General features: G+C 38.7%; 1 protein-coding gene across 2 annotated transcripts in view; it reads left to right on the forward strand.

The window, feature by feature from the left end:
* The first annotated feature begins 178 nt into the window (after positions 1 to 178).
* Positions 179 to 16,274, forward strand: part of tfr1b (transferrin receptor 1b) — an 18,598-nt gene continuing 2,502 nt past the window's right edge. The window contains exons 1-19 of one of the 2 annotated variants that reach the window (XM_053228016.1): positions 179 to 311; positions 4,697 to 4,748; positions 4,898 to 5,099; positions 5,396 to 5,624; positions 6,375 to 6,512; positions 6,590 to 6,671; positions 8,120 to 8,242; positions 8,334 to 8,426; positions 8,523 to 8,662; positions 9,690 to 9,856; positions 9,941 to 10,057; positions 11,227 to 11,312; positions 11,405 to 11,468; positions 12,136 to 12,203; positions 12,285 to 12,355; positions 12,961 to 13,051; positions 14,080 to 14,298; positions 14,406 to 14,570; positions 15,001 to 16,274. The exon at positions 15,001 to 16,274 is cut by the window's right edge and continues 2,502 nt beyond it. In XM_053228016.1, the coding sequence (XP_053083991.1) occupies positions 187 to 311; positions 4,697 to 4,748; positions 4,898 to 5,099; positions 5,396 to 5,624; positions 6,375 to 6,512; positions 6,590 to 6,671; positions 8,120 to 8,242; positions 8,334 to 8,426; positions 8,523 to 8,662; positions 9,690 to 9,856; positions 9,941 to 10,057; positions 11,227 to 11,312; positions 11,405 to 11,468; positions 12,136 to 12,203; positions 12,285 to 12,355; positions 12,961 to 13,051; positions 14,080 to 14,298; positions 14,406 to 14,570; positions 15,001 to 15,243 (2,475 nt within the window). In that variant the 5' untranslated portion in view covers positions 179 to 186 and the 3' untranslated portion in view covers positions 15,244 to 16,274. Of the gene's footprint in view, positions 312 to 856; positions 960 to 4,696; positions 4,749 to 4,897; positions 5,100 to 5,395; positions 5,625 to 6,374; positions 6,513 to 6,589; positions 6,672 to 8,119; positions 8,243 to 8,333; positions 8,427 to 8,522; positions 8,663 to 9,689; positions 9,857 to 9,940; positions 10,058 to 11,226; positions 11,313 to 11,404; positions 11,469 to 12,135; positions 12,204 to 12,284; positions 12,356 to 12,960; positions 13,052 to 14,079; positions 14,299 to 14,405; positions 14,571 to 15,000 lie in introns of those variants that run through there. The other variant, XM_034297993.2, reaches the window with a different exon arrangement.

Genomic DNA, 16,274 nt, shown 5'->3' on the forward strand with positions numbered 1-16,274 from the left:
GATGATCCGCTGTGGAGACCCCTAACAGGAGCGGCCAAAAGAACAACAATGTATTTCCTTCCACGCTTCCTCCCTCCAGGAAGTCAGTCCTTCCGGACATTTTGTTTATTCTGTTTTCTCTTCTCCACCCTGTTTGTCTAGGCCCGCTCTCAGAACTTTGTGTGGGTTGGTAGTTCCTCTTTGGAGATGTTCTTCCATCAGTTTGCTCCCCAGGGCCGAGCCCCACTTCTCCAGGCCTTGTCCCTTAGAGAGCATCATGTGGACATCAGGGGCTTCAGCTGGGTCTGCATTTGGGTCAGTCTTCCTTTCCAGTGAGTAACGAGATTGCTTACATCATCACGGGGAAAAAAGAAAGAAAGAAAGAAAGAAAGAGTGTGTTTGAAAGTTAAAAACTGAAAGAAGTGAGAGTAAAGAAAGAAGATAAACAATGGAATGAAGAAGTGAAAGTGCAAGATAAAGGAATAGACAAGAAAGAAATTAAAAGCAAGAATTAAAAAAAGTGAGAGAAAGAGAGTGAGTAAGAAAGAAAGAAAGAAAGAAAGAAAGAAAGAAAGGAGTATGGTTGAAAGTAACAGCTGAAAAAAGTGAGAGTATAGTAAGAAAAGAAGAAGTGAAAATGCAGGATAAAGGAATAGACAAGAAAGAGAAACGATGCAGAATAAAGGAAGAATTGAAAAATGTGAGAAAGAGAGTAGGAAAGAAAATGACGAGAAAGGAAAAAAGAAAGATATATACTAATGTAAAGGAATAGACAAAAGAAAGAAAGAAAGAAAGAAAGAGAGCACACAGGAAAAGGTGAGAAAGGGCACAGTTGTATGTAAATATGCGAGTCGACTCTCAAAGATCCGTTTCATTCATAAATGACACATGAGTCGAGGATTCGAATCAGTCAGAAACCGCGTGGTCGGGCGCGAGCGCAGCTGCTGCTTCATGCTTCTTTACTGATTTCAGATTAAAAGGTGAGAAATTTTAAGGTTCTGAAAATATAATGAATGTAGCGATGATTAAAAACTGATTCCTGTTCTCTAAGCTGCAACATTAGACTGACATTTCAGCCATTTTGTCCCAGTTTCAGATTCTTTTAATGCAAATGCTAACCAGTAACCAGGAAGCTAACTAGCTGTCTAATCTTAACCAGGTGTGTTAGGTAGATACTGAAAAAATATAAATTTATAAATATATGATTTTTTTTAAAGTAAAAGTATGAAAGCTTTTGTCTGCTGAGCTCTAATATTTGCATATGTTTATGTTTATATTTATATTTATATTTAAATTAGCTCAGAACTTTATTATGATTTATTTCCATGCTTTAATTATTGATTAATAAAGTTTACTTGGTTAGTGTCATTGCCCTTTTTTTTTTTATTATTTTATTTTTGTCCTCTTTTGTAATTTGAATGACCTTTACGTGTGCTCACAACCGGAAGTGAACCCAGCTTCCTGTCGTGCACGCGCCGTCAGTAAAAGGCGGAAGTTGTATATAAAAAAATATAATTTAATATAAAACTCAGATAATTTGAGACATAAAGCAGGACAAGAAGTATTATTAATAATAATAATAATAATAATGTTTTTATTAACTCGTATTATATCATCTGCAACAAAAGTATTGGCACCCTTCAGGACAAAACACAAATAATTAATAAATATTTAAACTGTTTATTTCTTTGAAATGTGTTTAAGGTGATTTTAAAATTATTGGCACCCTTAATAGACTGAATATTTGCTGACTTCCTGTAAAAATATTAATTGTGTTGAAGCTAAAGATTAGTGTGAATAATTGTTGAACAGTTTAATCATCATTAATAGATTAAATATTTAAATTTGGTTTATTTTCAGTGCAATAATTTTAATAATAATTGAATTAGATTTAATAAAATGGAAGTGTTGCTCTTTTCCCTGCACACAGGAACTCGTGCGAGTTTAATGTGAAATGATCAGGTTATTTATCACTTTATGCTTTTAAACTGAACTTCTTTGAGTTTTTTTTTTATAGTTAATAGTTTAATTTTAACTCGCGGTGTTTACAGCATGAGCTCTGATTTGCGTAATGGAGCCGCGCTCAGTCTGGCGCCTCGCTCTTATCTCAACATGTTCTCCACTTTTTTTGTGTGTAAATCTCAGAATCAGTGCCAGGAGATTTTTTTTTCTTTTTTGGCAGGGAATTGAATCAGTTCTTCTTCTTCTTATTATTATTATATTATTACATATTACTCCTGTAGCTTGTATAGATATATTTACAGTTTACAACAGTCTCTGAATCATTATTATTATTATTATTATTATTATTATTATATTATTACATATTACTCCTGTAGCTTGTATAGATATATTTACAGTTTACAACAGTTATTATTATTATTATTATGTAATTCCTGTAGTTTATATATATTTTTTACAGCTTACAATTGTCTCTGAATCACTGTTTGTTTGTTTGTTTGTTTGTTTACTTATTTATTTACTTACTTATAGGGTTTATTTATTATTTGGTATAAATCCTGTAGTGTTGACTTTTTTAAAAATAGTTTACAACTGGCTCTGATTCACTGTTTTTATTATTATTATTATTATTATTATTTAGTCTGTTTTTATTTTATCATTCCTGTAGTGTGTGTGTGTGTGTGTATATATGTGTATATATATATATATATAATTTACAATTTTTTTTAATTTCTGTTTTATTATTATTATTATTATTATTTTGTTTGTTTATTTTATATCATTCCTGCAGTATAGATTTTTTTTTCAGTTTACAACTGGCTTTATGTTGATGAAGATAATTAATAATAATAATAATAATATTATTATTATTATTATTATTTTCTCTGTTTATTATTTTATGTAATTCTTGTAGTATTTATTTGTTTATTTATTTATTTATTTATTTTACAGTTTACAGCTGGCTTTAAGTTAATGATGATGGTTATTATTATTATGATTATTATTATTATTTTGTCTGTTTATTATTTTCTATAATTCTTTAGTGTTATTATTGTATGTTTGGTGTTTACAGCACGAGCTCTGATTTGCGTAACGGAGTGACCCTGAAGTCGCGCTCAGTCTGGCGCCTCGCTCTTATCTCCTGTCTCGTAGATTTTTATTTATTTTTTTAAGTAACTCTGAATCAGGGGTTTTTTGGGAATTGAGTTTTGTCCTCGTCGTATTTCATGAACTGTGACGATGTTGTGATCAGCAGTGGGAGAGTTTATTGTGCAGAAATCGTCGTGAGCCTTCTGAAGTTTATCTTATAAGATAGAAATCTTTTTAACGTTTAAATGTCAGATAACGAGCGCGTGGCTTTTCACTGAAACCCGAGTGAGGCGTGTGTCTCACGTCTGAAGTGAATGTTCTGTAAATCCCCGAGTGCATCTAGTGTTTCTCTCTCGTTTATAATGCTGATGCTGACTGTGAATCTTTACTGAATCAGAAAAAATGAGTCGCTGAAGTCAGTAAATGAGTCGCTGAAGTCAGTAAATGAGTCGCTGAAGTCAGTAAATGAGTCGCTGAAGTCAGTAAATGAGTCGTTGTCATTAACGAGGTCTGCAGCTGCAGTGACTGAGGAAGTGACAGTTGAAGGTTTCGCGCCTTTTTCCTCTTTTTCGTGGCGTTGTGAGGAAACGTCTGCGGGAGTCACGTTACTCGTCCTCTAAACCTCTTTGTGCTTTCAGGGTTTTTTTTTTTTTTGAGGTTTTTAGGTTTTTGAAATCTTGAAGAGGAAATATTGCTGAAATATTTTCAGTTACAAGGCGTCCGGACTGCAGTAAAGTTACTTAACATGTTAAAAAGAAGTCTTTATCCGTCTCTGCACACTGTACACACACACACACACACACACACACACACTGTACACACACACACACACACACACACATTACAGTAAAGTTTTTTTCTCTGCAGATACCAGGAAATAAAATCAGCGTGTTTATGAAACATCACCATCATGTTCCAGTAATATGTTTATATAAACAGTTTTTAAAAATATAATAATTTATTCTTATTTTATTTCTTTTTTTTTTTTTTTTTTTTTAATTGATACATGAACTGCTTTTTTTTTGTTTGTTTGTTTGTTTGTTTTTCCCCTGGAGTTTTTTTTTTTTCTGTTTTCTTTTTCCTCCGCACTTGAACACGTCTACAGCAGGCCCAAGTGTTTATTATTACTATTATTTATTCATTTAGTTTGATTATTTGTTTAAATTATATTCTTTGTCATTTATATCATTTTATTTATTTAATCTCTGTCTTTATAATTGAGTTCAGAGTTTATTATTTTTATTTCTTTTTTTAACTTTTAAACTTCGTCACTTATGCAGCTGGCTCTGAATCATTCGTCCATTTGTTCATTTCTTTATTTTCTTATTTTATTTCTTTATTTCATTTTATTTTATTTTGTCGTTATTCAGTGCTGGAAGTTGATCTCATTCCTAATTTTTTTTTTTTTTTTTTTTTTTTTTTTTTTTTTTTTTTTCCCCCCATCTGCAACCAGCTCTGAATCAGCGAATTTTTTTATTTTTTTTCTAATTGATTTATTTATTTGGATCAATAAGTTAAAGATTAAACCCCTGACCTTGGCCCAGGTTGGATGTGTATAAAACGCCGCCGCAGAAGAGGCTGATTCTCAGAACAAACCGTATTCTTACTCGCGCTATTGTGCGTTGAATTAATCTTTTATTTCATAAATAATCTTCTTCTTTTGCAGATCCGTCATGGCAGGATGCGTGAATCAAGCAAACGTGAGGTTTGCAAACATCGTAAGTGCTGATTTTCTGACAGGAAACAATTCTGTTTTAAGGAAACAAAAGTCACAAAAATGTGCTTGTGTGATTTTTTTTTTTTTTTATTTGTTTGTTTTTTGTTTTTTTTTAATATGAATTCTTGATGATTTTCTGTGTGGAATCAGTTCCGTACGGGATCCGGGGTGTACAGGGATCTGACCCAGGATCAGGATCAGATAGTCGATGAGATCTCGGTGGAGCTGAAGTCCTCGGCTGACGGAGGAGAGGAAGTGGACGGATCTTTCACTCCGAGACAGCAGAACTCCGGCAGGAATTGGAACGACGTGGCGAAGATTGCCGTCATCGTTATCTTCTTCTTCATCGCTGGTGAGGTTCTGTGTGGTGCCGTGACCCGGCAATAAGAAACGCATCTATCTGCATAATTATCTGTAGATTAAACGTTAAAGCTTTGTTTACTTTAGCTAACATTTATTTACTACGTTAATTAACAACACAAAATTATGTTAAAGTACGTTAACCCTACGTTAACTGATTATAGCGCAGCGCGGGATTAATTGTTGATGATTGACAGAACGCAAAAACAAAAAAAAAAATTAAATTAATTTTTTAAGCATGTCTGGCACTCAGGTATTTAATTTTTATTTTATTTTTGTACGTTTCAGGTTACCTTATTGGTTATGTGACGCACCGTAATCCTGACGTCAGAGCGAACACTGCGGTGACGTCGGGGATTTTCAGCAGCAGTACCACGCACGCCGAAGACGACGGCGACGAAGAGCCGGAGTCTGTACTGGACAACGACAAACCCGCTGATCGCTTTGCCTCCTGGAGCAGCATCACGGGGGCGCTGAGAGAGAAACTCACAACTGCAGCCTTGGAAAAAACCTTACAGTAAGATTTATTTATTTATTTATTTATTTATTTTTAATATTCAAGAAACTGTGCAGCTATTTGCAAGAACAAGTGCAGACTCCAGTTACTGTAGAGGACAGAAGAGTATATTAGAGTTTCAGAGTGTAAATCGTTTCAGAAAGCAGCTGTAACATTTGCAGAGACGCTCGGGGGCGGAGTCAAAGTTGGTACGTTTCTATGTTTGTCTGTTGGGCACTATGACACAAAGATACGAAGTAACTGCAAAGGTACGACGTAGCCGCAAAGACACGAAGTAAAGGCAAAGACACGAAGTAGCCGCCAAGATACAATGCAGCCACAAAGATACGAAGTAAAGACAAAGACACGACGCAAACGCAAAGACACGAAGTAAAGACAAAGACACGAAGTAAAGACAAAGACACGAAGTAAAGACAAAGACACGAAGTAAAGACAAAGACACGAAGTAAAGACAAAGACACGAAGTAGCTGCGAAGATATCGAGTAAAAAAAAAAAAAAAAAAAGATACAGCAAACAAATATTTATGCGAAGTAGCCAGAAGTTGCAAAGTAACAAAAGCAGCCTTTTATTTTTAATCTTTATTATTTAATTTAAAATGACGTTGTAGAGTTAGTTTTCTCTGATCGTCCTTTAATTTGTTGTTTTGTAAAATAAACCTCGTACACATATACACGTAGCATTTCGAATCTCTGAACGTTTGTTTGATCGGCGCGGCTGTAACTGCTGCGGTTCTGCTCCTCCTCCTGCAGAGAGTTCTCCTCTGCGGACCATCAGGCCGGCAGCGCTGGAGATGACATCCTGAGTGAGAAGATGCTGGAGAAGTTCACGAGTCTCGGGATGGACCCGTGGGTGGAAGTGCACTACGTGACGCTGCAGGTGCCGTCCAGGTGAGTGTCGGTTTCTGGCGTTGTGTGATTCGAGTCGTCTGTGTTGATCGCTCATGCGGCGTCTCGTTCGTGAACAGGGAGAACAAAGTGGCGATCGGGTCCGAGGTGGTCGGATGCCCAAGCGGGTATTTAGCGTACAGCGCAACAGGAACCAAACAGGTAGGTGCCAAAACTTATTCTTCATATCAAAATAGCGCTTCATCAGACTTTTACAGAAGGATCATGAGTGTGTTTGGATCAACAGCGCAAAAAAATATCAACATTTCTGTTAAAAAACAAAATCAACTTTAGATGTTGAGTAGTTTTGTGTAAGAAATTTAAATATTCATTTGAATATTAATGAGACGGTGAACGTTAGCAGATGCTACGCTGTGAGATTATAAGCAAGATGGTGAATGTTTGCGTTTCTTCAGTGGCATTAAGCGTAACTAATTACTACGCAGGAATAATTTCTATATACGCTCACTACATAGAGCACACAGCGTCCAGTGACGTTACAGACACAGAAGCTGCATTTCTGCTGCACGTAACACAGTTAGCGCCTTTGAAGAGCAAGAACATTGAAGAAGATGATGATCATGTCCTCGTCTGAAGGTTACAGAGAAGCTTCCGGAAGAACACACCTTCCAGTTTCATGACACTTCCACACGTGCAGTGTTTTCAGTCTGTTGGATGAAGTAACTCAAGAATCCTTCAGTCCGAAGGTTGAAGAAAATGAAAGAATTCCTGCGATTTGAATCCGAACGTGTGAAAGAAGCGCAGAAGAAACACCTCCAGGTCTGGACTGGCGTGACGGAGAAGATCGTGTTATATCCTGTGGGAAAAGAGGTTTTACGATTTCCTTCCGTAAAAAGACTCTCCAGGTTTTTAGATAAATGTATCTTGTTCCTAGGCGTGTGATGATCATGTGACCTATTAATGTAAACTAGGATGAAGCCACGCCCCCTACAGCAAGCGCTCGTAATAACGGTCAAAACAATCAAGGTGTTACAGGAGCTGTGTGTAGAAGCGTGGAAGTTTCAGAGGGAGGAGCTGCTGCGTCATGAAGCCACGCCCACGCGAATATATCCTAATTACTACAGACTTTATTTATCACGTTATTGATCAGATCGGATTATTTATCACATGATCAGATCGGATTATTTATCACATGATCAGATCTGATTATTTATCGCTTTATTGATCAGATCAGATTAGTCACATTGATAAAATCAGATAATCTATCACATTACTGATCACATTATTTATCAGTTTATCAGATCAGATTATCACATTATTGATCAGATCAGATTATTTATCACATTATTAGTCAGACGTGTTCGGAAAACTGATTCCGCCCGAGTAGCACTTCTAGGCGAATAAAAGTAAGACGTTGGATCTTAGAAGTTCACAGTGGATTGTTTTGCCTTCAGATATCTAAATATAAAGTGAAATTGGAGTGAAATTTGTTGTGATGGTCCTGAATAAAAACACCAGGTCCTGAACGATCATAATAAAAGCTGCAGAAATTAAAAATCTAAATCTCTGTGTGATTAAATTATGGTGATTAATTTATGGTCCAGGTCACTGATGGTCTTTTATAACTCACTTCCCTGATGTTCTCGCAGGGGAAGGTGGTGTACGCTAACTACGGCCGAAGAGAAGATCTGGAGAACCTTCTGAATGAGGGAGTGAGCCTGACGGAGAACATCGCTCTGATGAGAGATGGAGAACTCAGCCTGGCGGAGAAGGTACGTCAGATCTCTCTAACGCAGCTGTGGAAGCTCAGTGCCTCCACTTTCTCCTCGTGGTCCTGACCGGTTCTGTCTCGTTGTCGTCCAGGTTGCGAACGCTGCCCGGTTCGGTCTCGCTGCGGTTCTGATCTATCGGGAGCCGAGCGATGGAAGCCCACTCGACACTGAGCTCTACGGCCAGGTGAGCGTGATCTCCAGGTGATCTCTCGCCACCTTCACGTCTCGCTCTCTTCCTTTTCCCTTCATTTATTTTGTCTCCGCTTGTCTTTAAATCCAGGTTCACCTCGGAACTGGAGATCCGTACACTCCGGGGTTTCCTTCCTTCAACCACACCCAGTTTCCTCCTTCTAAGTCTTCCGGTCTTCCTGAGATCCTGGCTCAGACCATCACCGCGGAAACGGCTCGCAAAATCCATCAGTAAGTTTCACACCGAGACGTTTTCCTACGTGTTTATAAACGTTGACTGGGTCAAACGTCAAACAGATCCTCTTTAACGCCGTATCTGAACATCGCGTATTATTGATTACGTCACGTATATTTATTTACCTGCAGTGGCGGCGTCTTTTGCTTGATTTTTATATTCCTTACTCGTGATTCCACGGATAAAGTCCACATCCTAAACAGCTTCCTGTTCACTACAGTCGTTCACTACATAGGGTACAACACAATGTAGAATACATAGCGCACTACATGTCTGTTAGATTCAGCCACAGAAAAGGCTTAACTCTTTTATTTTTTTATTTAAATCATCTCACAACGTTTGCTGTCCTCACTCCCGCCATCCTTTTTATTTATTTATTTATTTATTTATTTATTAACAGATTAAAGTATTGGCACCCTTCTCTTCATGTGGCCTCTCACAGACACACACGTTTTAAAAGAAAATAAGTAGTATGTTAGGTTTTTTTTGTATCATGCCGAAGAGCCAGTATTCATTTTGTTGATTAAAAACTAAGATGATGTTTAAGTTTTCATTAAACAACTTTATTTTTTCCACAGTAAAATAATGATAAATGATCATCTGCCCTTCTGCTCCTGAAGACATTTCCTCAGCAAATAAAATTGAGACCAAAATTTCACAACTGTTTCATAGGACAAAGCTAGATTCATTTTTGTAACTCAGGAAAATTAATAACTGATGGAATAAATGTTCGTCACTAAAAACTAAATCCAAGTGAACTGTTAAAATTAAGAAAAAAAAAATATATGAAAATGTAAATACTGCAAAACTGCAGTTGTATTTTATTTATCTTCATTAAAGCCCATCGCTAGTCTCCGCCCCAAACACCTTCCAGTGAAACTCCGCCCACTTTCACAGGTATATGATGGGAAACATGTAGAGACTCAACCAGGGTGCCAATAATTCTGAATCTCAGATTTACAGGAAGTGCTTAGTGTTTAATGTTAGCTGGATGTTTAACGCTAACTGCTTTGTGAATCTCAGGAGGATGGGAGGAAAGGAAGCGCCCAAGGATGTCACAGGAAGGCTGCCGGGCGTCAGTAAGTACACGCTGGGAGGAGAGACGAACGTCACCGTGACGGTTAATAACGTCCTCGTCGACACCAAGATCTCTAACGTCTTTGGTGTCATTAAGGGCTTCATGGATCCAGGTGAGAAGGTGGAGCACGCTCCTGAAGTCCACGATCACGAGCGCGTCGGCGTTCAGTGTGAACTCAGTGTGTTTGTCTCTGCAGATCGCTACGTGGTGCTCGGCGCTCAGAGAGACGCGTTCAGCCACGGATTTGCCAAGTCCACCGTCGGCACGTCCCTGCTGGTGGAGCTCGCCAGGGCCATCACGGACATGAAGAAAGGTAAAGAGGATCGGGACGGAATCGGGAGGGAATCGGATCGGGAGGGAATCGGGAGGGAGTCAGATCGGGAGGGAGTCAGCTCGGGAGCGAGTCAGCTCGGGAGCGAGTCAGCTCGGGAATGAATCAGCTCGGGAGCGAGTCAGCTCGGGAGCGAGTCAGCTCGGGAATGAATCAGCTCGGGAGCGAGTCAGCTCGGGAGGGAGTCAGCTCGGGAGGGAGTCAGCTCGGGAGCGAGTCAGCTCGGGAGCGAGTCAGCTCGGGAGCGAGTCAGCTCGGGAATGAATCAGCTCGGGAGCGAGTCAGCTCGGGAGGGAGTCAGCTCGGGAATGAGTCAGCTCGGGAGCGAGTCAGCTCGGGAGGGAGTCAGCTCGGGAATGAATCAGCTCGGGAGCGAGTCAGCTCGGGAATGAATCAGCTAGGGAATGAGTCAGCTCGGGAGCGAGTCAGCTCGGGAGCGAGTCAGGATCAGTGGTTTGATACCCGTTTGACCTGATTTGATTTACTAGTACTTTTTTAGTAATTATGTAAAAAAATAGCAGAAGTTAGGTGGAAAGGGGCGGGGCCGAGAACATTATTATAAGAAATAATTCTATAAATAAATAGTTTGAAATGTCAGTGTCTGTAACGTTATCAAAAATTTACATTTTATGTATTTTTATATGTACACTTTATATAATTATATGTGTTTTACATTTTTAATCTAAAGTGAGTGGGCGGGGCTAATGTGCGGTAAAGTGAGCGGGCGGGGCTAAGCTGCTTTAAAATGACTTGGTGTTAACTCGTTTTGATGAGGCTGGGCGGGGCTAACCCACTGTAAAGTGAGTAGGTGGGGCTAAGCTGCTGTAAGTGAGTGGGCGGGGCTAACCCACTGTAAAGTGAGTAGGTGGGGCTAAGCTGCTGTAAGTGAGTGGGCGGGGCTAACCCACTGTAAAGTGAGTAGGTGGGGCTAAGCTGCTGTAAGTGAGTGGGCGGGGCTAACCCACTGTAAAGCGAGTAGGTGGGGCTAAGCTGCTGTAAGTGAGTGGGCGGGGCTAACCCACTGTAAAGTGAGTAGGTGGGGCTAAGATGCTGTGAGTGGGCGGGGCTAACCTGCTGTAAAGTAGCTCTTTTTAGCTCTTTTATTTATTTATTTATTGCGAATGCGTAAACCCCGTAAACGTTTCCTGCAGATGGATTTAAGCCGCGGAGGAGCATCGTGTTTGCCAGCTGGAGTGCCGGAGATTTCGGCAGCATCGGTTCCACAGAGTGGCTCGAGGTCAGTGCGAACGCCGACTTCACCGAAATATTGTGAACATCTCGTGAGCGTAACGCAGCTGTAAAATCCTCTGGTCTGTTTCTCTCTCTCAGGGTTACCTCGCCTCTCTGAACCTCAGAGCCTTCACCTACATCAGCCTGGACTCCACCGTGTCGGGTACGCTGCAGCTCAGCACCACACACACACACACACACATACACACGCGCACACACACACACACACACCCCTTTTAACAGAGGAGTAACTTCCTGCTCTACAGCTTACTGAGAACAGACTGTTACTTCAGGTTCAAGCTCAATAAGTTGTCAAGCAGGAAATTGCTCCTGTGTAGAAACGTGTGTGTGTGTGTGTGTGTTGCTGAGCTGTGTGTGTTTGTGTGTGTGTGTGTGTGTGTGTGTGTGTAGGTGTGTAGGTGTGTGTGTGTAGGTGGGGTGTGTATGAGAGGAAATCTGAGCTCATTTCTCTGTGTGTGTGTGTGTGTGTGTGTGTGGGTAGGTATGTGTGTAGGGGTGTGTGTGTGTGTAAGAGAGAGAGAGAGAGCTGTGCGTGTGTAAGAGAGAGAGAGCGCGAGCTGTGTGTGTGTGTGTGTGTGTGTGTGTGTGTGGGTAGGTATGTGTGTAGGGGTGTGTAGGTGTGTGTGAGGAAATCTGAGCTCATTTCTCTGTGTGTGTGTGTGTGTGTGTGTGTGTGTGTGTGTGTGGGTAGGTGTGTGTGGGTGTGTGGGTAGGTATGTGTGTAGGTGTGTGTGAGGAAATCTGAGCTCATTTCTCTGTGTGTGTGTGTGTGTGTGTGTGTGTGTGTGTGTGTGTGTGTGTGTGTGCAGGTATAAAGCAGTTCAAAGCCTCCTCCAGTCCGCTGTTATACAATCTCCTGAAGAACACAATGAATGAGGTGTGAATTTACGTCTCCTGCTTGTAAGTATTGGCACCCCTCGCTGCATGTCTCTCACCTGTGCTCTGATCTCCTGTAAAGGTGCAGAGTCCTCGGTCCTCGCAGATGTCCATCTCTCAGGACTTCGCTGCCTCAAGATGGGAAGAATCAGTGTGAGTGCGCGTTCCTGAGCGTCCTGCAGCGCAGCGTTTTCCAAACATCGAACAGCTTTATTTTAACAAACATAATTTATACTGCAACAAAACAAGCTAGAGAATAAACGTACTTTATAGTGAAAATAAATTAAAGCATAAATATATATATATATATAAATACACAGTTAGTGGCACATGCATTGTTTCACCTGGAACTCTGATACTCTGTAAAATAATTTTTAATATTTGTCTAATTTTATACCTAAAAAAGGAACTAAAATGAATAACTGGAACAATTACTTACCTTGAATAATGATATCTTAGTAAAATATATAATAATATTCACCAGTAATATTTACAAATATTTTAGAGAAATCAATTATAACTAATAAAATTATTCACTTATGAGTTTATTCTAAAATTCCTCCTAGATGTTTCACTGCTCTGTTTTTGTTTATAACGTTGTGTTTATTAGAAATTGCAGTGCTTTTTTTTTTTTTTTTTTTTTTTTTTTTTTGAAGGATGTTAACCTGAACCTTTAAATATCTTTTTAAAAACAAACTAAACCTCCGTGATTTAATGTTTTTGTTCCGAAATTGAATTTCTGAATGTTCTGCTCTCAGTCTGGAGGCCATGAAGATGGAGGACGGCGCTTATCCTTTCCTGACCTTCTCCGGCATTCCCTCCGTCTCCTTCCGCTTCGTCTCGGACAGCGTGAGTTTGTCTTTAATTATTTATTCCTCTCTTAATATTTAACAATGGTAACGTTAATAATAATAATAAATAGTAATAATAATTCTGCTCACATTCACGTATAATTTTTTTTATAGCTGTTAATAATTCTTTTATTACACCTTTATTACCGTCTGCACCTGTACCTGTGCAACCAGGAAGTGTTTCTGTTGTCCTGGGATCGTTTGAAGAGAGAAGCGTTGCATGAAAAAATTCTTAAATAAATTTTGATTCATTAGCTATCGGTACAATTTTAATTTTTCCCCCCTCTTGCAAAAATACTAAAAATATTCTCAACATATTTAACTAATAAATATTAAAAATTATCGGTTTAATTTTAATTTATATGGATCTCACAAGTACACTGGAAAATATTTTTTTTTTTACATGTATTTAAACTAGACAGTAAATGTAATTTTTTTTGTAATGCTTTATAATGAACATTTGAAAAACTCTCAGCTTTTTGTGTTTATTTTCATTAGTTTTGAGTACATCATTTTATTTAAAAATGCATTTGAAATACAGTAAAAGGAAAAACATTTAAAAATATTTTATTTAAACTTTTAAAGCTAATTTAAATAAAAGAACAACATAACATGAAGGTGAATCAGATCTAAACTGAAAGAAATTTTAGATTTATTTTTAGAAGTTAGAATTTTTTTCCTTTCTTCATTTGTTAGTTATTTTCTTAGACATTAAAATATCAGAACCTTTTGTGTCGTCATTTAAAATGCAAAACTATATACTTTGTGATCTTTAGTGCGATGTGATTATTTTGTTTGTTGAGTGTATGTTTTAAACATGAAGGATGAAGCATGTAGCGTATCCGTGTAAACGCGTTATTAACGTCAGATCAATTTCAGATTTATTTTATACACGTTCATGAAGTTAATCATTGTAGTGAAACACATCATGTGATCAGATGCTGATTTATATACAGTATATATTAATATTAATGTTTCTGTATATACAGTGTCATTAATCTGATGTTGATGTCCATCTTGCTCCAGTCTTCAGGCTATAAATATTCTGGAACAGCTCTGGACACCAGAGAAAAGCTGAACTTGGCCACCGAGTGGAAGCTTCCGGACGTCTCCGTGTCTGCGGGTCTGGTTGCGGGACAGATGGCGCTCCGGCTCGTCCACGATCACATCCTCAATCTGGACGTTGACGAGTACACGCGCGTCATCAAGAAGAACATGAACAGGATCATAAAAGAGATCAAACGCGTACGTTTTTTTTTTTTTTTTTTTTTTTTTACTCACTATAAAGTGTGTTTTCATGATGACGTGTAAAAGCTGTTTCTCACTTCGACTCGTGTTTTTTTCCCCCGCAGGTTGAAGCTCTCAATGCTAATGCGTCCTCAACACTTAAAGAAAAATGGCTGCAGTACGCAATAGGCGCGTATAGTAGAGCCACTTCGGCTCTGCGCAACGAGATTAAGAACAGCGACCTGGACGTTCCAGAGACGTGCCGCAACATCAACGACCGCATCATGAGGGTAAAAATAACCGGCCAATCGCATGCCAGCACCTGTGAAACTCTAGCGCGTCTCAGCGGTTAGTTTAGCCTAACGACCAGTAGTGACGGTGCCACCAGGGGGCGCTCCAGTTAGCTTTATTGCTAAAATATTTTTTAATATTTTAATACCTGGCACTGAATAATAGTGTGTTAAACGTAGAGAAGGATGAAAAATGAAATAAACGTAACCTTATTGGACCAGGGGAGCTGAGAAAAGTGTGTCACGATGTAAATATATTGCGATATCGTTATATTGTCGTATTTTATCGACAAAAATCGACCAAAAAAAAAAAAAAAAAACGAGTTAAAATATTGCACTGATGTTCTGTAATGTAAAGTAGTATAAATGTAAATGCTTATGTACAGTGTTATAGCGATGTTATAACTGCCTCGTGTGTTTCTCGCCGCAGGTGGAGCACAACCTTCTGTCTCCGTACATCTCCCCGAAAGACGTCCCGTTCCGTCACATCATCTTCGGCACGGGTGATTACAGCGTCAGCGCTCTGCTGGAGCACCTCCACTCCCTGAGGCTGCAGGCCGTGGGCTCTGACGCCGATCTCTTCCGTAACCAGTTTGCGCTCATCACCTGGACCATCCAGAGCTGCGCTAACGACCTAGCGGGAGACGTCTGGGCTATGGAAAACTCCATCTGATCATCAGCGCCTCGGTGCGAGGCCGGTCCGATCCAAACGTTTCAGTAATAATCAATAATTAAGTGAATTTTAAAAAACAAATCCGCGCCTACGTCTTTATCACAGGTTACACTAATACTCTAATGTTAAACTTATAAAGTCGATTAATTAGGTTATTGACCCGGCATTTGCATGGAGGTTTAGTCGTTAATCATTTAGTGCTGGGCGATGTGATGGAGATATTGCGATATTTGCGATAAATAATCCAAAATAATCCACCTCACAGTTCGTAGTTTATCATCAGCTGCTGTTACAACACACTGAAACAAGACAACGATTAATCTGATTTTTGATTTTTTTTTCTTTTCTTTTCTTTTTGAATAATGTGGCACCAATTTTTTTTTTCCATTATTTTTATTTTTTATTAAATTTTTTTTTTTTTTTTTTTTTGGGAGATTTGAACCTTGACAATTTTTTCTGGTTGTTTTACATTTATTTTTCCATTTTTCTGCATTATTATTATTATTTTTTTTTTTTTTGGGGTTACTTGTATCGTGAATGATTCCAAGTATCGCAATATGATATTTGTCTCCATATCGCCCAGCCTTAATGTCATATTATTTCCGTTATTACTGAATCCTGCTGAATGTCTTTACTGGATGAACCCATATCTTAGTTTCAGTTGTTGTATAATCAGATAATCTAATAATTAGCTGGAATAATAATAATAATAATAATAATAATAACGATAAAATACAGTATATAAAAATTTGATATTTATAAATGAATCAGCAGAAGTAACCTGCTGTAAGCACACGGTTCGCGACACGTGCACTTGTTTCTCAGTTTCTGACTTGCTGAGGTTTGATTTAACCCTCGACGGCGCAGTCGTGTCCTAACGGGTCAGAATTAAAAAGCTAATCGGATGTTTAATTCTGTTTCATTCACTTGCACTTGAACGAGAGTCCAAACGAAATTCCTCGCAGGGGGAAAAAAAACACTGCTTTTGGGTCATGTTTTTTGTGATGTATGATTTTTGACCTGTTTTGCAT

Source organism: Pangasianodon hypophthalmus, chromosome 22, assembly GCF_027358585.1.
Source record: "Pangasianodon hypophthalmus isolate fPanHyp1 chromosome 22, fPanHyp1.pri, whole genome shotgun sequence".
Classification (NCBI taxonomy): Eukaryota; Metazoa; Chordata; class Actinopteri; order Siluriformes; family Pangasiidae; genus Pangasianodon; species Pangasianodon hypophthalmus.